The 20,509-nt window shown below is 40.8% G+C and overlaps 1 protein-coding gene across 1 annotated transcript in view; it reads right to left on the bottom strand.

Annotated features, from left to right (window-relative positions):
- The window catches only part of gpr158b (G protein-coupled receptor 158b), a gene marked incomplete at both ends in the record, with an annotated part of 102,572 nt that overhangs the window by 46,009 nt on the left and 36,054 nt on the right, over positions 1 to 20,509 (bottom strand). The window contains 3 exons of the mRNA XM_080439767.1: positions 825 to 893; positions 5,801 to 6,012; positions 13,942 to 14,044. Of these exons, the coding sequence (XP_080295893.1) occupies positions 825 to 893; positions 5,801 to 6,012; positions 13,942 to 14,044 (384 nt within the window). The remainder of the gene's footprint in view (positions 1 to 824; positions 894 to 5,800; positions 6,013 to 13,941; positions 14,045 to 20,509) is intronic.

The following is a 20,509-nucleotide window of genomic DNA, read 5'->3' as shown; positions in this document are numbered from 1 at the left end:
TGGCGAAAATAGCTACAAGCTCACAACACGCAAGATTTGTTTTAGTGTGGACTGTGGAGAGAGGAGGGGGCCTATAATAGAGCTAAGGGTTTAACAGCCCTCAAGTACCTTGAGTAAAAGTTAGAATTCTGGACTTTTACTTGTAACAGAGTATTTCTATATTGCAGTATTGATACTTTTACTAAAGTAAAAAATGTGAGTTCCTTTTCTTATAATAAGCATTAGTATGGACCAATTGAAGATAGGTTGAAAATGGGTTCAGTGGGCCATTAAGTCAACCTGGCGTCCCTATTTTTAGGCAAAAGAAATTCCAAAATTTACCAAAAATGTCAAAGGGTTAGTTAAGGTTTTAAAATGTATACATTTTCAAAAATAGCATATCTACAAGCTCACACTGTGTCCCAATGTGGCGCAGTGTGAGCTTGTAGATCGGGGCTTACCTAACTAAGTGTTGATTTGCGTGATGAGCTGAAGCTATTATTGAATGAGTAATTGAATCGTCAACCGAATTGAGTTTCACTCAAAAAACAACATAATTGCTGACATGCCATGAAACTCACTTCTCAGATTTACTCAGAAATGATCATATATTAGAGCATGCTAATCTTTGAACCACTTGAACCCTATAGCATCCATATTCTGGGGGGCGAACATTTTGCGAAAATAGCAGATCGTCTCTTTTCAGCGAAAATATGTGGTGTAGAACGACAAAATTGGGGGGCCTAGAATAGAGCCCTGGGGGACTGCAGGGTTTAAATGGTTAAGATATGGAGCAAGAGCCTAGTTACTGAGTGGTGTGTCTTCCAGTTGGATCAGTGACTTACGGGAAAGTAGAGAAGCAGAGCTCCAGTCAAGATCGCCTCCAGCAGGATGAGACCGGATGCACGGATCCTCTGTTGATAAAGAGGAGAGAAACAACATGCATTTATCAGTAGCCAGCAGATGCTATAAAAAATAGGCAATTTAATTGAGGGGGGGGGGGGGTCGAAAAGGGAGTTTCCTTGTTATTTCCCTTGGCTGCAATTGAGACGATTGCAAGTCGTTCAAGGTTCCACCGCAAAAATGATCAAATGAATTCCCTCCTGTATGCTCAACCAAGCTGTTATGGAAAATGTAAGGGAAACCAGTGACTTATATAAACTATTATTCCATCCAAGTATCTCAATGTAAATCTAAACAAAGCTGATGATTTACATTGAGTTGTGTTTTAAAAGTGACATGAGAAAGTTCTGCATTGACACAAATATATACTGTATATATATATATACAATTATTCTGCCATGGCAGGCTGATTAATGTATCATATTACAGATTCAGCAGGTGTCTCGATAATATCAAACGACAGTAGCAGCTCTGAAATTGACTGAATGAGTTTCTTTCCAGCTCTGCCTCTCCCCAGACAACAAAGGGAAAGGAGTGAAGACTGGACATTTCTGGGTTAGGTTTAATTACCCATTATATGCTTGGCAGTTTTCTGTCTCATGTAAATTCACGGGGCTCTGGGGACATTTGTCTTATGTAGACCAGCTACTGTAGGTCCCCACTGAATAGCATATTACCATTAATCACGCACGTTGTGCTGTAGTCTACTGCACTGTATGTTGTCATGTGTTTTTAAGTGATGGAACATAATTATCTCTGCCAGCGAAGTTGGTAGGGAGTTAGACAGTATATTCACCCCTTTCTGTTTGTGTGTACTGTAGATGCAACAATGTTAATTTGCTGCTCTGAGGGCAGTTTCTCAATGCTGCTCTCAGGGCGGCTTAAATAATATACATACAACAACATTAATCTGCTGCTCTGAGGGCAGTTTCTCAATGCTGGTCTCAGGGCAGCTTATAGCCTTCTACAGGTATATATATGTATTAAATGGTACATTTACAACATCATTAATTTGCTGCTCTGAGGGCAGTTTCTCAATGCTGGTCTCAGGGCAGCTTGTAATCTTCTACAGGTATTTATATATATATATATATATATATATATATATATATATATATATATATATATATATATATATATATATATATATATATATATATATATATATATATATATATATATACAGTATATATATATATATATATATATATATATATATATATATATATATATATATATATATATATATATATACCGAATTAAAAGTGGATGGTGGTGCTGGACCGGATGGAGTTGAAAACCGGTTTCTTAAGTTAGCTGCCCACATAATTATGTACCCACTTGCCGATTTATTTAATCTATCCTTGTCTACCAGTGAGCTTCCAGCTATTTTTAAACATGCCCGTATCACTCCACTTCATAAAGGAGGCGATGTACTCAATCTTGATAATTATAGACCCATATCTATTATTTGCTCCACTGCCAAAGTTTTTGAAAAATTAATTTATAACCAACTTTCTCATTATACCACTACTAATAACATTTTATCTGAATTTCAATCAGGTTTTAGGCCCAATCATTCCACTACAACTGCATTACTTAAACTCACAAATGATGTATATTCCTCAGCAGGGAATGGTCAACTGACTGGTGCACTATTTATTGATTTAACAAAAGCTTTCGATTTAGTTGACCGATATCTTCTTTTAGACAAGCTTCATGCTATTGGCCTTTCGCAAAATGCCCTTCTGTGGTTCAACTCATACCTACATAATAGAAAACAGTGTGTTGTCCTGCAAGGAAATAAAATCTTCCATGGTGGTTCAACAAAAAGGCGTTCCGCAGGGTTCTACATTAGGACCCCTTCTTTTTTCTATCTATGTGAACAGTCTGCCCTCAATTTTTAAACACTGTTGTTCCCAGCTTTATGCCGATGACACGGTTATCTATACATCCAGTTCAGATACATCACCAATTCAAGCCTCTTTGCAATATGACTACAATATTTTACAAAACTGGCTCTTGCATAACAAATTATTGCTTAATAAATCAAAGACTTTTATCATGATCTTTGGCACTAGACCTAAACTCAAATCCATTCCTGCTTCTTTTATAATAACCAGACTTATATCTCTTATATAGATCCAGAGACTGTTTTTCACTCAATGTCCGTAAGAAACTGGCTACACAATTAATACTTCCATTGTTTGACTATTGTGACGTGGTATATCAAAATGCCTCTAAGAAAGATCTTGTTCCACTTAACACAGCATACAATAGACTCTGTAGATTTGTCCTTGGTTGTCCTTTTCTCACACATCACTGCACAATGTATGACAGACTTCAATGGCAATCACTAAAAGTAAGAAGACACATGCACTGGCTTCAAATTGTATTCAAATGTATTTATTTTAGTTATCCCATCTACCTTAAACGCTTTTTAGTTCCCATTCCCTCAACACAACGTACCAGACACTCTACACAGGTTTACTTTACTGTTCAGTTGGCAAGAAGTATAATTGGTAAACATGCCTTTTCTTTCAAAGCTCCTTCAGATTGGAATAATTTACCAGTTCATATCAGATCCATTTCGACATTCCCACTTTTTAAATGTGCACTGTCTTCTTACTTTGAAGTTGTATGCTCTTGTTATCGATAAACCTGCCATCATACATGATGCCATACTTTATTATTTTCAGTTCTAATTCTCTAAATACTGTTCTTTAGTCACTGTGTTGAACATACCATTTTCAGAATGTATTATATTACTGGATTTTATGCATCTTAAGGCTGTGATGTTTGTCAAGGTTCATAATGTTAATGTGTGTCTGTTTTGTTTCGTTTGTCTAGTTATTTGTTTTGTCTACTTTGTGTACATGTAACAATTGTGACATGTATTTATGTTGGGACCTCCTCTAAAACGAGATGGCTCATCTCAAGGGGTTTATCCTAATAAAGAAACTTGAATCATCATATATATACATATATATATATACAACAATGTTAATTTGCTGCTCTCAGGGCAGTTTCTTAATGCTGGTCTCAGTGCAGCTTATAGCCTTCTACAGTTATACAGTATATATATAACAATGTTAATTTGCTGCTCTCAGGGCAGTTTCTCAACACTGCTCTCAGGGCAGCTTATATGATATACATACAACAACAACATTAATTTGCTGCTCTGAGGGCAGTTTCTCAATGCTGGTCTCACGGCAGCTTATAGTCTTTTACAGGTATATAAATGCAACAATGTTAATTTGCTGCTCTCAGGGCACTTTCTCAATGCTGTTCTCAGGGCAGCTTATAGCCTTCTACAGGTAACTAGATCTAACAATCTTAATTTGCTGCTCTGAGGGCAGTCTCTCAATGCTGCTCTCAGGGCAGCTTAAATGATACATTTACAACATCATTCATTTGCTGCTCTGAGGGCAGTTTCCCAATGCTGGTCTCAGGGCAGCTTATAGGCTTCTGCAGGTATATAGATGCAACAATGTTAATGTAAGCCAAGTTCCCCAATTTCCCCCAGGCACGTTTCTTTATAGTTACATCTTGTGTACAGGCACAGAGTAAATGCTGTATGTTCTGGTTCCCCAGGGATATTACTGTTCCCCCACTTCTTTTCACCAGCCAGTGAGGAGTGTCTCACCGGGAGAATGTAATGCATGCAGAGAAACATGTTTTTCTTCCCAGTTTTGCTCCTCGATGAACAGGTTCCCCGACCAACCTGCCTGTAGACGTCTACCCCCCCTCACCCATGAACATAGTCAATTGTGTTTGTAAGAACGCCTGGCAAAGCCAAATGTACTGGGAGTTTTGAAGACCGGTTTCCGCAGTGTTGTGCAGATACTTTCACTCCATGGCATCCAGCTGCCCCAACATCACACTATTTTGAGAAATGGTTTGCCGTGGAGCTGATCATTTTTCATGCTGGGCGTGCTATAACCACAAAAAGGTGCATAACTTCCAAACTGAAAAATACATCGCATTGATACACGAAGATCAGCTAGCTGGTAGATCAGCTATAAATGATGTACAACAAAGCCTATGGGCAACGAAGCATTAAGTGGTTTACAAGCTAGATTTATATGCATGCCTTTACATACTGTACATACTAATACCCCAGTTACTGGGAACAATCAGAAAATGGCAATTATTTGATTGAAGCATGTACTGTACATGCATAGCATTAGCACGATTAAAGCAATAACATGGGTTTACATGTTTCAATCAATAGTCCTGTTTGTCAGTAAACTCTGGTGAAGTTGTTATGATTTACAACTATCTTCAGACATACACACATGCCATAAAAAGTGACTCCAAAAACAACTGCTTACTTGCCCAAATGCATAAAGCTCACCAAGATAAATTCCTCATATGTGCAAACATATCAAATTTAATTAAATTCTGATTCTGATAAATCCATTAACCATTTCAATAACCGGTATTGCATGTAAATGCACTCGTTGTACTGTAACTGGGCAGTTATCTTAATTATTCAATTAGTTTGCCATGAGAACAGAACAAAGAGATGGATTCACTTCATGCATAACATTACTTTAGCATGCCCTATACCACGTACTGTACTCTGTAAACGTAATTAATTAATGAAATCCTCGGGTGGTACTTAAGAGCCTATATCTGGGACAATAATCTAATTTTAATATAGTCCATTGTGAGATGGTATTTCTGGATGCTATGCTTTCCTCCTTGAGTATAAAGTTACTGGCTAAATAGGTTAACCAAGCTGTAGCTTGAGGTAGCCTATGGGGCTTTTTTGGGCTTACCACTACACCACATATAGTGAGACAATATCTCATAACCGGACGCCCAATGGGCCCCAGACTGAAAGGAAATCCATTCGAAGAGCCTCTCCTCTCTCTTAACCTGACGTCACACAGACCTGGCTCAGACCTCTCACCTTGTTCCTTTTGAAGTGGTAGACTAGCACCATGCTAGCCAAGTCCAGCACCATGCAGAGGCCCTGGAAGGAGGCTACAGCTAGTCGAAGAACCCCGTCCTCCTGGGCCAGGCAGGGCGTGTCGTCCCTGCAGTAAGGGCAGCCCTCACGGCAAGGCAGGCACTTGCTGGACAACTCAGAGGGGTCCTCTCGGTGTGACCTCTGTTCTTTACCTAGAGGGGACAGGTAAAAAAAATAATTAGTTAGTTAGCTTGAGAGCAAAAACATGTCTTCGATCGAATAAAACACAACATAGAAAAAGCCAGGAGTGGCTAAACAGAGTTTCAACAGAGGGGTGTCTCCATACCACAACTGCACATTGGGCATGTCATTTTCTTAATTGTGACCAGTGGGATAAACCACTTAAGCCCCAAACTTTGTGAGGAATAACACTATTTCTGAACATTTTATATATTTATTTTTACATGCAATCACGCACGCAGGCACGTACGCACGCACGCACGCACACACAAACACACACACACACACACACACACACACACACACACACACACACACACACACAGCATATATACATTTAAAAGTCATTTATAATGATATGCTTAAAATAGAGATGCCAGAAAGAAAGCGGAGGGTGAGATTTATCTTATACCACTTCATTCATTAAAATGCAGACATCAATAAAAACCCAGGAGAATGAAGAGCATTGCTCGCATTCCGTATTTTTTCTCGATAATGTATTAATCATAATGACCCCATCTGGTTTGTAATCGCCCTGCAGTAGCTGAATCATTAACCCCATCTCTGGTGATTTGATACATACGCACATAGAGTTCCGCCTATTCTCTGTCTCCCTGTTCGCTGTAAAGTCCTGTTATCCTTCTGCCGAGTGTGTCTGGATGTATTTGATCAATGCCGTTGGCATTAGTCAAATGGACACCTTTCCTTTCTCCGGTCAAATGTTTGGTGTTGAGCTAAAAACAGACACTGACAGACTACTTATACCACTGGCATTATGGATATATTCTCATGGATATATGTGTCAGGGCTCAATGATGGACAGCAAGTTGCTCCCTCTCTCTCCCTGTCTTTCTCCACATGAACACACTCACAAAATCTATTAATCAAACCCGATTCCTACTGTTTGTTGCTGCCACTGCATCTACCTCTATTACAACACCATATGATCACTAACAAGCGATTGTGCATCTGTGCCAAAGAGTCATCCGAGACAAATTCCAGATTGTTTCTTGGATTGTGATGAGAACATGGCCTGCAGTGTATTTCCTTGGCATGATTGCATCACTTAGCAGCATGTGGAATGAGAGACATGTCTTTGATCAAACACTGCTGCTAATTGCTCCTCTGTACGTCTGAATGTAGAGTTAAGACATTATAAAGCCATCTAGGGTCATTATTGGTTTTGTGCCATGCGAGGAAAAGAAGGAATGATTTTCGTTTATTAAACCCTATAACTACCGTATCCCGAATTCAATCAACAGCCATTGAGCGGAGAAGGAGATCTGCTGGTGTCTGAATATTCTAATCTGTCATTCTGTGGTATTCACATTCTACACATGGCTAAAATTCTGGTCTCATCAACAGATGCTATCTGGCACTTCTACAGAATAGTGCTTGATAAGCACAGGATTCCTCAGCATATCCCATGGCTCATACAATATGCATACACTGTACTAAAGTTATGCAGAACACGACCAGAGCAGTACTGCATGGAAATGTGGTACAAGTGCTGAGAGAGACAAGGAAGGAAGGAAGGATGGATGGATGGATATGGATGGATGGATGGATAGATAGATAGATAGACTGGGGGAGCGAGCGAGCCTAGCCTTGACAAGCAACATTATTTTTTAACGTCGGTTAATGCCAGCTGTGTGTGTTGGGTGCGTGCGTTCATTTCAGCACATACAGTACAAAAACTATTCAGGAGATAAAGCGACAGTAGCTGGCTGTCAACTTCGGGGGAACAACAATCGCAGCGATAAATAAATTGCTTTGCAAGCATGGCATGGCATCTCCTGAGTAAAAAGTACAATATTTGTCTCGAGATGTACTGTCTGGAGTACAAGTATAACGTATTGAAAAATGGACATAATAGTAATAGTAAATGTATTAGTTACAGTACTTTCTACCTCTAAAGATCACTAGTTCAAGCTCTTATTTCCTTCAATTGGGTAGTTTACTACCCCCGTCTCTCTCTGTCTCTCTGTCTCTCTCAATATCTCTCACTCGGTCTCTCACTCCTTGATCCCTCGATCCCATCTGGGTGGTGCATGTCTTTTTTCCAGGATAGACCGGATGACTGCAGCCTGCATAACACGATACACAAACCTGACAACACAACAACAACTATTAAAAATAAAAAATTCACATCTTGCGAGAGTGGATGAATGCAAAATTAAGTAGACACAACAAACTGGATGGATCATGGAATTATTCCTCGACCAATTACTCCGGCAGACAGCGGAACAGGAGATTCAGTGAGTTATCTTCCTTAATGCTAATTAAGCTTGCCAACAGCAGTGTGTAGCTACAACTTAATGATGCAGAAACTGCAATAAAACTATTCCTTGATTCTCTCTCTCACATTCTCTTTTTCTGAGTTTATTTATCTGTCTGTCTCTCCGCAATTAAACAAGAGAAAAGCCCCACTAGCATCCCCTAGAGCAAAGGCACTCGGGTTGTGTAAAGCACTTTGCATAAAGGCACTATAGAAATGCAGTCATTTGGCCTGGACCGCTGGCTTAGTGGTGCGGGCACCTAGGCTCCAATGTAGTCTGACAGCGCATCGTGGGTTCTAGTCCCGATCCCGACAGCCTTTGCTACGTGTCCCTCCCCATCTCTCTCCCCGTTTCCTGTCTAACTTCACTTCACCATCAATAAAAAGCCCGTAGAGTTAATCCGCCTGGGAGCATGAATGACCTCCATGAGCTTCATGCCAGGTAATCTGGCCGTTAGATTTTGAAATATCTTGCGTGAGAGTGAATTTTGGCTTAATGGTGATGCTAGAGGAATGGCTATGGAGTCACCAAAAGAGTTTGGAATTCATGAACGTGCACAGAAAATTCGGTTAGGTTAGGTTACCATGGGGCCAAAGTGGTGGATAGACCTACAAACAATACCTGTCTCTCTGTCTGTCTGTCTGTCTGTCTGCCTGGAGATAATTTTGAGCTGACTTACTGGCATAATACGGTACACCCGATACACCCAATTTGCAAACTACTGTATATGTTATCACTTTGCTGAAGTACAGTAGGAGGCTCCATTTGGATATGCAATGTTAATGCCTTGTCAAAACTGTCAAGACAAACATTTTGAGTCTGCAGTGCCATGAAATGCTGATGAAATAGTTGACAACATGGAACCACAACGTCATATTTTATGACGTATTTGGATGACACTGAATAGTTGCTACATTTTGGCTCTTGCCATCCTAGGAATATGTATTAATTTACGCCTAATTTAATGTTCTTACGTGGATACACACGACAGTATCAATTAGTTGACCACAACACAAAGGATCTCCCCACGCCCCGGCCTCACTTGATTCACCCCTAGCCTTTCACATCAGTTGGTTTGGATTGTTACCAGAGAAGAATGAGAACTCTAGGGTGGCATCACAAGACCAAGAGGCAAATGAAAAATGTGATGGCAGATTTGTCAAGAGGCCTCGGCTATGAGAAATCTGCTCCAGGCTCCAATTTTCCTTCAGGGGAAATTCACGAGGTATTTACAAGGTGAGGAGATGAAATCCAATCTGTGCTGTAGAAATCTAATGCCGCGCGCGGCTATTCTCTGTGTGAAACGCCGTCGTGCAACCAAGTATAAATCACCCGTAACATCTCTTTAATGATGGGGGTCATTATATAGGTGTCTGGAAGATGACTCTCTCCACACGTGGATCCAGAAAGCCGGAGGCATCATCACTCTGCATTACAATAAGCATTACTGTCCCCCCCCTCGGGCGCCTGTGCTGTCAGTGTCAGGTACGAAACCACTGCAGTCATCTGCTTATCTCCCTCTCACCGTAGCCTAGCCTTCTGCCTGGGGACACTGCAGCAGTTGACAGTGTCGACAAAACAGTGAGCGTTGGCACAGTCACTCATATCCATAAAACTACAGCTCAAAGTTATTTGAATGACAACAGCAACGACACGAGCCCGTCTCTTCTACAGTATGGTCGATTCAGAAGTCTGTCGTTCTATACCTTTCAATCACTTAATATCTATATTTCCACAAGTCTTCATTCAAATGCTACCAAAATAATTGAAACCAGCAAGAATGATGCTGGATCAGAATTTTCTCACCAATATTTTTGACTGTTTACAAGTTTATACAGACAAAAATACCCCATGATGTAATTGCATCATGTTGTAAGAAGGCGTGTCTCTCCAGTGGAGAAGCCAGTAAGTCACCTTCTGGGGATATAAAGGTCCCTGGTTTGAGTCCAGGGTGCCCAATTCCAACCATATGGCAATTTATGCATGTGGCATGTTTGTTTTTAATTATTCTGAAAGGAATTTCTTAATTGAACTCACTTTACCAGCATACATTAACATTGTCCTTACACTAATGGATATGGATTTCATTAAACTACTGTGTGTATGTAATGTTTGTGCAACTTTCTCAGCTATTTTGGGGTGACTATTGCATGATTTGAGGCATTTTGTTCAAAACAGACCAATCCTGCAAACTTTGGAAGCCAACCCTTAGCCATTGAGGATGAAATCTGGAAAATCGGACAGATCCGGACGGACAGGACACACGGACGGACACACGGACGGACGGACAGGGTGCAAAACATACTCTCTCAACTATAATAGAACACGATATGGTATGAGTGCATCAGAGAATAATAGAGTTTGTTATGAACAAGAGTTGCTCATAGCAGTGCAATAACTGTTGAATAATATTGTCTGGCAACGAACTTCCCAGCATACCTTGGGGCGCACACTCTCAGTTATTGTTGTTCTATTGTTCTATTATTCAGTTATTGTTTGCTATGGGAATTGGGGAGAATGTATGAATTATTAATGTAATTTAGTTATGTTCATTTACCATTTATTTTGTACAGTAGGCCTATGTGTTGTTTGCTAACACCAGTGGCGGTTGGTCTGTATGCTTTGTGCGATGAGTGACAGCGATGCACACCCAATGGGAGAAAGAGAGAGAAAAAAAATATGATTCTACCACCGTGGTGTTACTCCAAAAGTAGTTTCAAACCACCTACTGAATGTCATAATCCAATCAGTGTCAAGAGTTCCACGGGGGCCCGCCCCTTCAGGGCGATCAGCAGTAAACTTGAAAATCATTGAGGTGATCTCGTTGACTTCAATGTTAAGAGCACCCCCCCCCCCTCCTTTCTTTTGTTTAATCCCAGCCATTTCAATGCATTCTCAAAGTGTTCCGGCGTGCTTGCCCACAGCCTAGTACGTCATACAAAACGTGGCTTATCAGTGGTGCTCGCAGACGGCCCCTGGTGAGCAGGCTGGTGCCTTGCATTCAAACTTTGCACTACATTAAACCAACGGGGCTGCAGACCAGGTTTACTGTTTTAACCCATTCAAACCAGGAACGCATCTGTGTCATTTTAGATTTGAGCTGTAGCCATTATTTTATACTTTGGAAATTCAAAAATAGATATTTAAAAAAATATCTTGAAATTTTTGTGCAAATCTTTGAATAAATACATTTTAACTCAAATCTTTGCTTCTGGAGGTCCCTGGAACAAAATATTTTACAAATGTTCACTTTAAAAATATATATTATATTCAAAGATTTGCACACATTTTCACGATTTTTCAAAAATAGCAGATATAACGCGGCACTCGGTAGCTTGTACAGTATATATATTTTTTTAATAGCCAAAGGCATCTAAAACGACAGAGATGCGTTCCCCGGATTGAATGGGTTAATGGATCTCTTTCCAAACATAATGGCCCAGTTAATTATACTGTAGATGCTTTCAACTAGAATAATTACTATAATTTTTAAACCCACTTAATAGAAAATCAGTTAAAAAATTTACCATAGCTTTCCTACACAAACGCTTGGCATGATTATCTCTTTTAGTTACTCCCAGTGCTTCACATAGCCTAAGCCTCTTAACTCAAACTAACGCTAGAAATGCCAAAAATTTCAAAAGCTCGATTGCCAGAGACACGGCCAAAAAAACATAAAAGCAGCCTGATTAAAAATAAATAAATAAAACAAATACATAAATAAGGGAAAACAATACAAACAAAGGAAATAGAATTGTTTTGAGTGAACATTCAACAGCACAGCATCTGTCGTGAGTCTAATGAGATTGGTATGCAAATCAGGCCACATGTGGATATAGTGTATACGTGTATAAAGTGGAGAGTGAAAGGCAAGAGAGAGATAACCAGGTTGCTGGAGGAGACAATAGCGGCGGTGGTTCATTAATCCATTCAATCCGGGAAGGCAATCCGTGTCATTTTAGATTTTAGTCATATTTTATACTTTGGCTATTAAAAAATAGCAGATATACAAGCTCATAGCACGGCACCGAGTGCCGCGCTACGAGCTTGTAGATCTGCTATGTTTTTTTTTTTTAATCTTGAACATTTTGTGCAAATCTTTGAATAATTATATTTTTCTGAAACAACATTTGTAACTCAAATCTTTGCTTCTGGGGGAGGGGGTCCCTGGAACAACAGATTTTGATGGGGGTCAGGGGGGGCCAAAAACTAATAATTTTGGGGGTCCTTGACAGGTTTTGTTCCAGGGACCCCCAGAAGCAAAGATTTGAGTTAAAAATGTCAAAAAATATATGTATTCAAAGATTTTCACAAACGTTCAAGATTTTTCAAGTATAAAATAATGTATAAAATATAATATAATGGTTATAGCTAAAAATCGAAAATGACACAGATGCGTTCGCGGATTGAATGACTAAGGTATTATTCTAGGTAATTCCACTGGGGTGTGGGTTTCTCTTCTCACAACAGACTTAACAAATCCAACAAGTTTCTGAATCAGATGTCACTTGTGGTTGGTTAGACTCTTCCCACCACAGTTTAAAATTTCAGAATGCTCGGGTGGCGCAGGGGTAAAGTATCTACCCACCATCTAGGGCAGTGGTTTTCAACCTTTTCAGGCCGTGACCCCCCAAAATAATCATATTTGAACTGGGGACCCCCCACCCTGACAAGCACTTGGAACTTGGAATTGTAGGAGCTGAGGCATTGCATTTTGTTTAACTCGGTTTCACAGATAAATATTTTGAAAATAGACGATGTGAGCTTGTAGATCGGCTATTGTCAAATCTTCATATATTATTTGACAATTTGGCCAATGTTTGACCAGTTATTTTTTAGTATGGTTTGTTGATTACTTTTGATGCAGTAATGGTCTTATTTCAAAGTATTACAAAGGTCTTAAAAGTCCTTAAATTGTCACTTCACTGTCATCTAGGGACCCCCCCAAAAAAGAAAAGAAATCATGTGGGGACCCCCCCCTGGCCCACAGGTTGAGAACCACTGATGTAGGGGTTTGAATCCAGAAGGTGATATTTGTCACATGACTGCACTTATGCTACTGCAGGCTGGGGGTGGCGCCTGTCAGCGGGGAATGTTAAGCAGGAGGAGTAGGACAAAAGCTCGACTGTATAATATCCTCCCGTCGGGGGCTCCTCACTGGCAGGTGAGCCAGTAGAGTAAAATGAAACAATACATAAATAAAATAAAGTCCTGTTAACTCCAGTTATAGCGTAACACATCACTGCTTTAATTGTATAACCTTGAGTTTCATGATCATGAAATCCAGTGACCATGGAGCACAGGGATTTTCACACTTTTCTCTTTAAATCATGAACCAAACACAGCAGAATCTAGCAATATTATTCAGCAGCAAAAAAAGGAAATCTGCACTCCAGAAAATAGGACAGGTGACAAAGGAGAAAAAAGGTATAGTAAATATATAAATATATAAAAGAATCGCCATGCAACAATGTACTGCAAACACCAATGGTTCATGTTTGTTTTTTTTGTTTTTTTTACAAACAATAAGCTATTATTTGAAATTTTGGACAGCAAGCAAGGCTTTTCTCCAACAGCAGCAATGACAGTTTGTACATCACAGAGAACATACTTGACACCTACTTGTGAAACCATTGAGGGCCAGTCGGCTAGGATGATAGAAGCCCCTTCTACATTGGCACTTGTACTTGTCCAACACGAAGCCATGTCCGCCGATAGGAGTGCACTGGAAGACGAGGGGGAAAGAAACAGAGAGACGGACACAGAGAGAGAGAGAGAGAGAGAGAGAGAGAAACAGACAGAGAGAGAGAGAGAGACAGACAGACAGACAGACAGACAGAGAGAGAGAGAGAGAGAGAGAGAGAGACAGACAGAGAGAGAGAGAGACAGACAGACAGACAGACAGACAGAGAGAGAGAGAGAGAGAGAGAGAGAGAGAGAGAGAGAGAGAGAGAGAGAGAGAGAAACAAAGAAACAAAGACTAATGCTTAATTCATTCTTCACCGTACGATAGTCTCGCTTGACGATAATAGCTGACCTACAAGCTCACAACAGGTTGCGATGCAACGCATTGTGATCTTGTAGGTCGACAAAGTTCATCAAGCAACATTTGTACAACAAAGTATAAACTATAGACTTCATTGAAGCACAGTGTTCATTTAAAATTCAATGGCACTTGCACGTGTTCAACATATGCACATGGCAGACAAGAGGAGCACAAAAATGTGACACAGTTAACGTTAAGAGTGGTGCACAATGGAAAACGTGCTCAAGTATGTCTCTGAAATGAGGAACACATCAACAACAGGACGGAGACGATTAGAAGGTGCATGTGATGACTCATCTATTTCTCTTGTGTTCCTTGTTGTCAAAACAGAGCAGTTCTTAAACAATTCATAATTTCTGGTGTTACGGTGTAAGAAAAACAACACAAATACCATGCAGCACCACGTAAACTGAAAATATATATATATTTGGGTTGGTTCTAAACAGCGAGGTTTGGAAATGTCTCTATCATCGCCCCTCTTCCAATGACCTTGCTCTCTCCTAGCCCAGACGAATCTGCCATTGCAAAAAAAAATTGCCCTTGGCAGATTAGGTCTGGCCCCTCTCAATAGAGATTGGATTTCTCTCCCTCCAAAGTTGTGAGGGACCAATCAGGGCCCAGTATGCAAATATGGGGCGGGTTTATCACCAGAGCCATTTTTTTTATTTGCACCTCGGAAATGCAGGTTCCACACAGAGATTCCAGACTAATATCTACACAGTGATATTAGTCTGGCCATGCCAGGCTAGCTCTCTCCCGCTCTTTGAGAAAATGCCGGCATTAGCAATTAAATTGTCAACTCTGTCCTGAAAGACAAATCATCAGGGATTCATTCAGTGACAGTGTCCAGGTCACTTATTCTAAACCAAATTGTCTTTTATGTTTCCTCCCTACTCATTAAGCTTTCTAAAAGTACAGAACGGAACAGTGACAGGTCCTTCTTTGTGATAATATTAGCAAATACAGTAGGGCCAGACTATTATTAATAAATGATGACAATGTCATACAGTAAGCTAGATTTAAGAATAAAAGAATAAGGTAAAGATTCCATGCAGAGCAAGAGCATAATGGAACCAATAATCTTATTACAGAGAACACGCCAACAACCTCTCCTCCTGTGTTACAGGAGTGTTACATTCTAAAGTCTTGCTCTAACATCCAAAGAGCCAAAAGCCAAAAACGCCTTCCAGAAACAAAAAGACCCTAAACAATTGTCACACTGTTTATAGGGGAGAGGCTTTCCTCCAATGTGGAGATGCTGGCGTTTCTTCAGGTGAGCTAACTCATTGTAACTCTTATTAAAGAAAGACAGAAAGACAGAAAGACAGAAAGACAGAAAGACAGAAAGACAGAAAGACAGAAAGAAAGAAAGTAAATTTGAATGCTCAGTGATTTATTTGTGGTCAGGGTATTTCTGAATGATGTGTAGGCTACTCAAACGCTATCTGATATGCTCCCAGATACAAGTGTCAAGCTAATCCCACCAACCAGAGAGAGAGGCAGAGAAGTCTGTCTGCCTTCTTTTTTTTTTACCGTTTGGCCATGAATTTGTCTTTTGTGATTATCTGTGTAGAGTATAACATTCTTCTTCTTTATTTTTCAGTCAAAGATGGGACAGAACTGGCTAGCTCCGGTTTTATGTCAAAGTACAGTAGACTGCGATCAACTTTTCAGGATGCTTGCAGATCCGGTCTAGAGCGGATACAGAAACGGTTTCTGTGTTTGCAGGTGCTAGATCATATTACATTACATTACAGAGAACAAAACGGTAAATAGAAACCAGGCTTTCCACAGTTACTGTGAAAAGCATGTTGATGCGAGGTTAGTAGCAAAGGCTTCATCCTGCGGTGATCCTTTTGAAAAAAAAAACTATTAACCAAGGCACAGTGAAGCTTTTCATGCAGTCAGGCACATTGTGGGAAAGCTTTAGCGTGTTTGGATAAACCTATTCCCGCAGTGTGGAAAGACATTTAAAAAAAACTTTTATCATTTATCATTGCAGCTGAAAAAGTCTCAGAACACATACATCAAACCACTGGACTGATCAGCACCAAATGTCTTGTGTCTTGTGAACATGGAATCAGAGGTAGATTCCATGTTCACCTTTAGTACAATAAGAGCCGGCAATGATAATTAACAGTTGTCAAGTGAAAATAAAGCCAAATGTTGTCAAACCTATAGGCCTAAGCGGGGTTCGAATTGTAGAAAAAAAACACTATTTATTATTACTAGGACGCCGCTCTTTGGGCTGCTTGACTGGGACCAGGACCCGCCATAGGGCATTATCTTATCCTACTACTTTAATTGAAATGACCTCCAAAATATGTCCGGGGTTGCTCAACACATGATCACTCCATTTGCCCCGAAACTTGCCACAGACTGTTGATCAGAGCTCTGGCTAAAATATAGGCTTCTTTCCCCGCCATCAATGTACTTATATATTGTACGGTTAATAAAAAACTAAATTTCCTACTACATACTAACATTTTAGCCACAGCAGGTTTCCTTTTTTTCTGGCTGCAGTATCTTTTGATCGGGCCTAGATGTGTGGGCCGCAAAGGGGCCCAAACCTCTAGTTCTTATAATTGATAATATACGGTATAGCCATATATCTACCCAGGGCTGCTACTGATTCTGACCCCTTAAACCACTTTAACACCATGGCGTCACTATTTTGGGCATGACAATTTGCGAATGCCCGCTTTTCTTTTCGTTTCCTTCTTTTTTTTTGGAAAACTGACTGACCATAATGTGGCCAGTCTGTGATACATCTATGATGTATCTATGATGTATGACTCCAAAGTTGGGCAAGGTTTCAGTCTGATCTCTCAATAACTTAAATTAAAAGAGGTAAATTATTGGGTAAAAAGTGAAGGTACTTCATTGGCCTACTGCCAGCATGCACAAGACATTTGGTGCTGATCAGTCCAGTGGTTCTAAACCTATGGGTCGGGACTCCCAGCAGGGGGTTGGGGGTTCCCACATGATTTTGGGGGTCCCCAGATGACAGTTAAGTGACAAGTTAAGGACTTAAGACCTTTTTAATACTGAAGAAATAAAGAAAGAAAAATTGCCATTGCTGCATTAAAAGTAATCAACAAACTGTCAAATAATATAAGAGATTTTTTTTTAATAGCCGATCTACAAGCTCACAACACCTCGCTTTGCGAGGCGTTGTGAGCTTGTAGATTGGCTGTTTTCACAATATTTATCAGTGGAACTGAGTCAAACTAAATGTAATGCCTCAACTCCTACAACTCCAAGTGCTTGTCAGGGTGCGGGGTCCCCAGTTCAAATATGATTATTATTGGGGGTCCCCAGTTCAAATATGATTTATTTTGGAGGGTCACAGCCTGAAAAGCCACTGACCTACCTTACTGGAACTTATGACACTGTTTACACGAGAGGAGTTTTTCTCTGATCTGGATACGCTGTACTGTCGTCAAAGACTCTAACCAACTGTCACACTGTTTATAGGGGAGAGGCTTTTCTCCAGTTTGGAGATGCTGGCGTTTCTTCAGGTGAACTAACTCATTTATGTAACTCTTGTTCTCACAATGAGTGACAGTAGTCACAATCTCCACACTGCAGAAAGGTTTTTCTCCGGTGCGGAGATGCTGGCTCCGCTTGAAGTAACCTAATACATTGTGACTTTTGTCACACTCTTTATAGTGGAAGGGTTTGTCCTCAGTGTGGAGACGCTGGTGTCGTTTCATACTGCCTAACTGACTGAAGCTCCTTTCACACCGTGTACACTGGTAAGGTTTTTCACCGGTGTGGAGACGCTGGTGTGACGTGAGACTCCCTATCTGACTGAAACTCTTTTCACACTGGGTACAAGGGAAGGGTTTTTCCCCAGTGTGGAGAAGCTGGTGTCTCCTCAGAGAATCCACCCGACCGAATGTCATGTCACACCGTTGACAGTGGAAAGGTTTGTCTCCCGTGTGGATCGGCTGGTGTGTCCTCAAGTGACTTAACTGACTGAACCTCTTCTCACACTGCTGGCAGTGGAAAGGCTTTTCCCCAGTGTGGACACGCCGGTGGGCCTTCAGGTGACCCAACTCAGTGAACCTCTTGCCGCACTGTTGACAGTGGAAAGGTCTTTCCCCAGTGTGGATACGCTGGTGAGTCCTCAGGTTATCTAACCGACTGAAACTCTTGCCACACTGTTTACAGACGTGGGTTTTCTGTACTATGGGAGTCAACCGACCGGTCTTTACTTCTTCTGGCAGAGTTAACGCATGGGTAAACTGTTGATGACTGAAAGACCTTGTTTTGTCGGTGTCTCCTTGATTCTGGCTGGTTACAGCGGTGTCTGTTTGCTGGCAGACCGGGTTTTCTCCAGTGTGGATAAGCTTGTGTCTCTTCAGAGAGTCTAACCGACTGAAACTCCTTACACACTGTTTACAGTGGTATGGTTTTTCTCCAGTGTGGCTACGCTGGTGTGTCATGTGAGTTAACTGACTGAAACTCTTGTCACAGTGTTTGCAGACCTGGGTTTTCTTTCCTTTGCAAGTCTGCCGATGTGTCTTTAACTTTGGCGATGTCTGCAGAGTTAAAGTCTTTGTAAACGGTTGATTCCTGTAAGATCTAGTTCCGTCTGTGTCTCCTTGTGTCTGGCTGGTCAATGAGCTGGCAATCTGTCCATTTGTCAGCATTTGGCAATAGAGGTCGTTGTGGGTACTCTTCAGATGTTTATGGAGGAAGACCTGAGAAATGAAGGCAGTGTATGGACACTCAGGACAGGAGAAGAGCTGAGTCTGGGAGGACTTCACTCCTTCCATGAGTGATGGGTCATCGTCAAAGCTGGCGCTAGACATGGACAGTGATGGCTGATGGGGACCAGCTGTAGGTCTGATGGGGCTGGAAGATATGTCCTTATATGCTCTCTATAACTCGCTCTCTGCCTCTTCTCTCTCGTCACTGTCGCCCTCGCTCTATCACTATATATCGGTCTCTCACTCTCCTTTGAGGATGCTGCACTTTTCTCTGGGTGGTAGAGGTATGAAGTGGAAGTGTAAAGGCATCTTCACACCTTATATAGGCTGACTAGAGCTCTGGACTGACGTCACACACAACACAAGCCGTTGCCATTTACGCTGTTACGTTCCAAAACCAAAGTCCCAATATAATATGAGGGAGAAATATTGTTAATGTGTCGCGTTCAAATGACGATATCCTGGGCAGAAGTTGGATACGGATGCAGATGGAAACAGACTGTGTTCATTTAATCTTACAGCACGTTGTTGAAAGTTAACCAATGCGAAATGTACGCATCTGTAAGGTGCAATACCGCAGGAAGGGGCAGTAGTGATCCCCTGCCAGATGAACAAATCAAATGGTACACAACGAAGAAGAAAGAAAGTAGAAGGGAGATGAGGCGTTACATTTAGTGGTCTGACAATCCATCCGTGTTGGCACCAATGATGCTTTTTCAATAGACAATACACACACACACACACACACACACATGCACACAAGCGTGTAAACTCCAGAGCAAAAAAAATCCAGAAATAGAACTGCAATAAATTTGACATGAATGTTCATAAATAGTTCATAGTGCTGCATACTTAGAGTAGAGTACAGTACATTGCCTCTGGGATGTTGAACTCTACTAGCTCTGTGGAGACAGCATATTTTTAAACCTTGTGAATTTGAATAAATACAGTAGCAGTCACTGGATATGAAGTGATGTTTGTGTCATTTGTGATACTCTAATTATTAAAGCGATAACAAAAAGTTAGAGTTCATAGTCAATAATGCAAGTGGGATATGCACCTGTCATGAGAAAATCCACACAAAACATCCCAGCTGCAAAAACATTGTACCTTGTATCTCCGTATTTCACCTTTTGCTTTTTTCCCTACATTTATGGCATACATCAAATGATAGTGTTGCACAAAAACTATGGTTAAAATAGCCGATCTACAAGCTCAAAAGCTTGTTTATCAGATATTTTTGCTATTTTGGAAAACATTTCAAATGTTTTCGAATTCTTTGACATTTTTTGAAAACAAGAGGCTTTCACAAACCTCACATCTAGTCCTCACCGCCGATCCGACCGATCCATACATGTGCATCTCCATGTACTGTGTGTATGTGCATTTGACGGGGCCCCTGGGGCCCTGTTGTGTCAGTGCATGT

Source organism: Gymnoscopelus braueri, assembly GCF_963280865.1.
Source record: "Gymnoscopelus braueri genome assembly, chromosome: 10".
Lineage (NCBI taxonomy): Eukaryota > Metazoa > Chordata > Actinopteri > Myctophiformes > Myctophidae > Gymnoscopelus > Gymnoscopelus braueri.
Note: the sequence above shows the minus strand (reverse complement) of the source record. Positions and strands in the feature narration are given on the sequence as shown.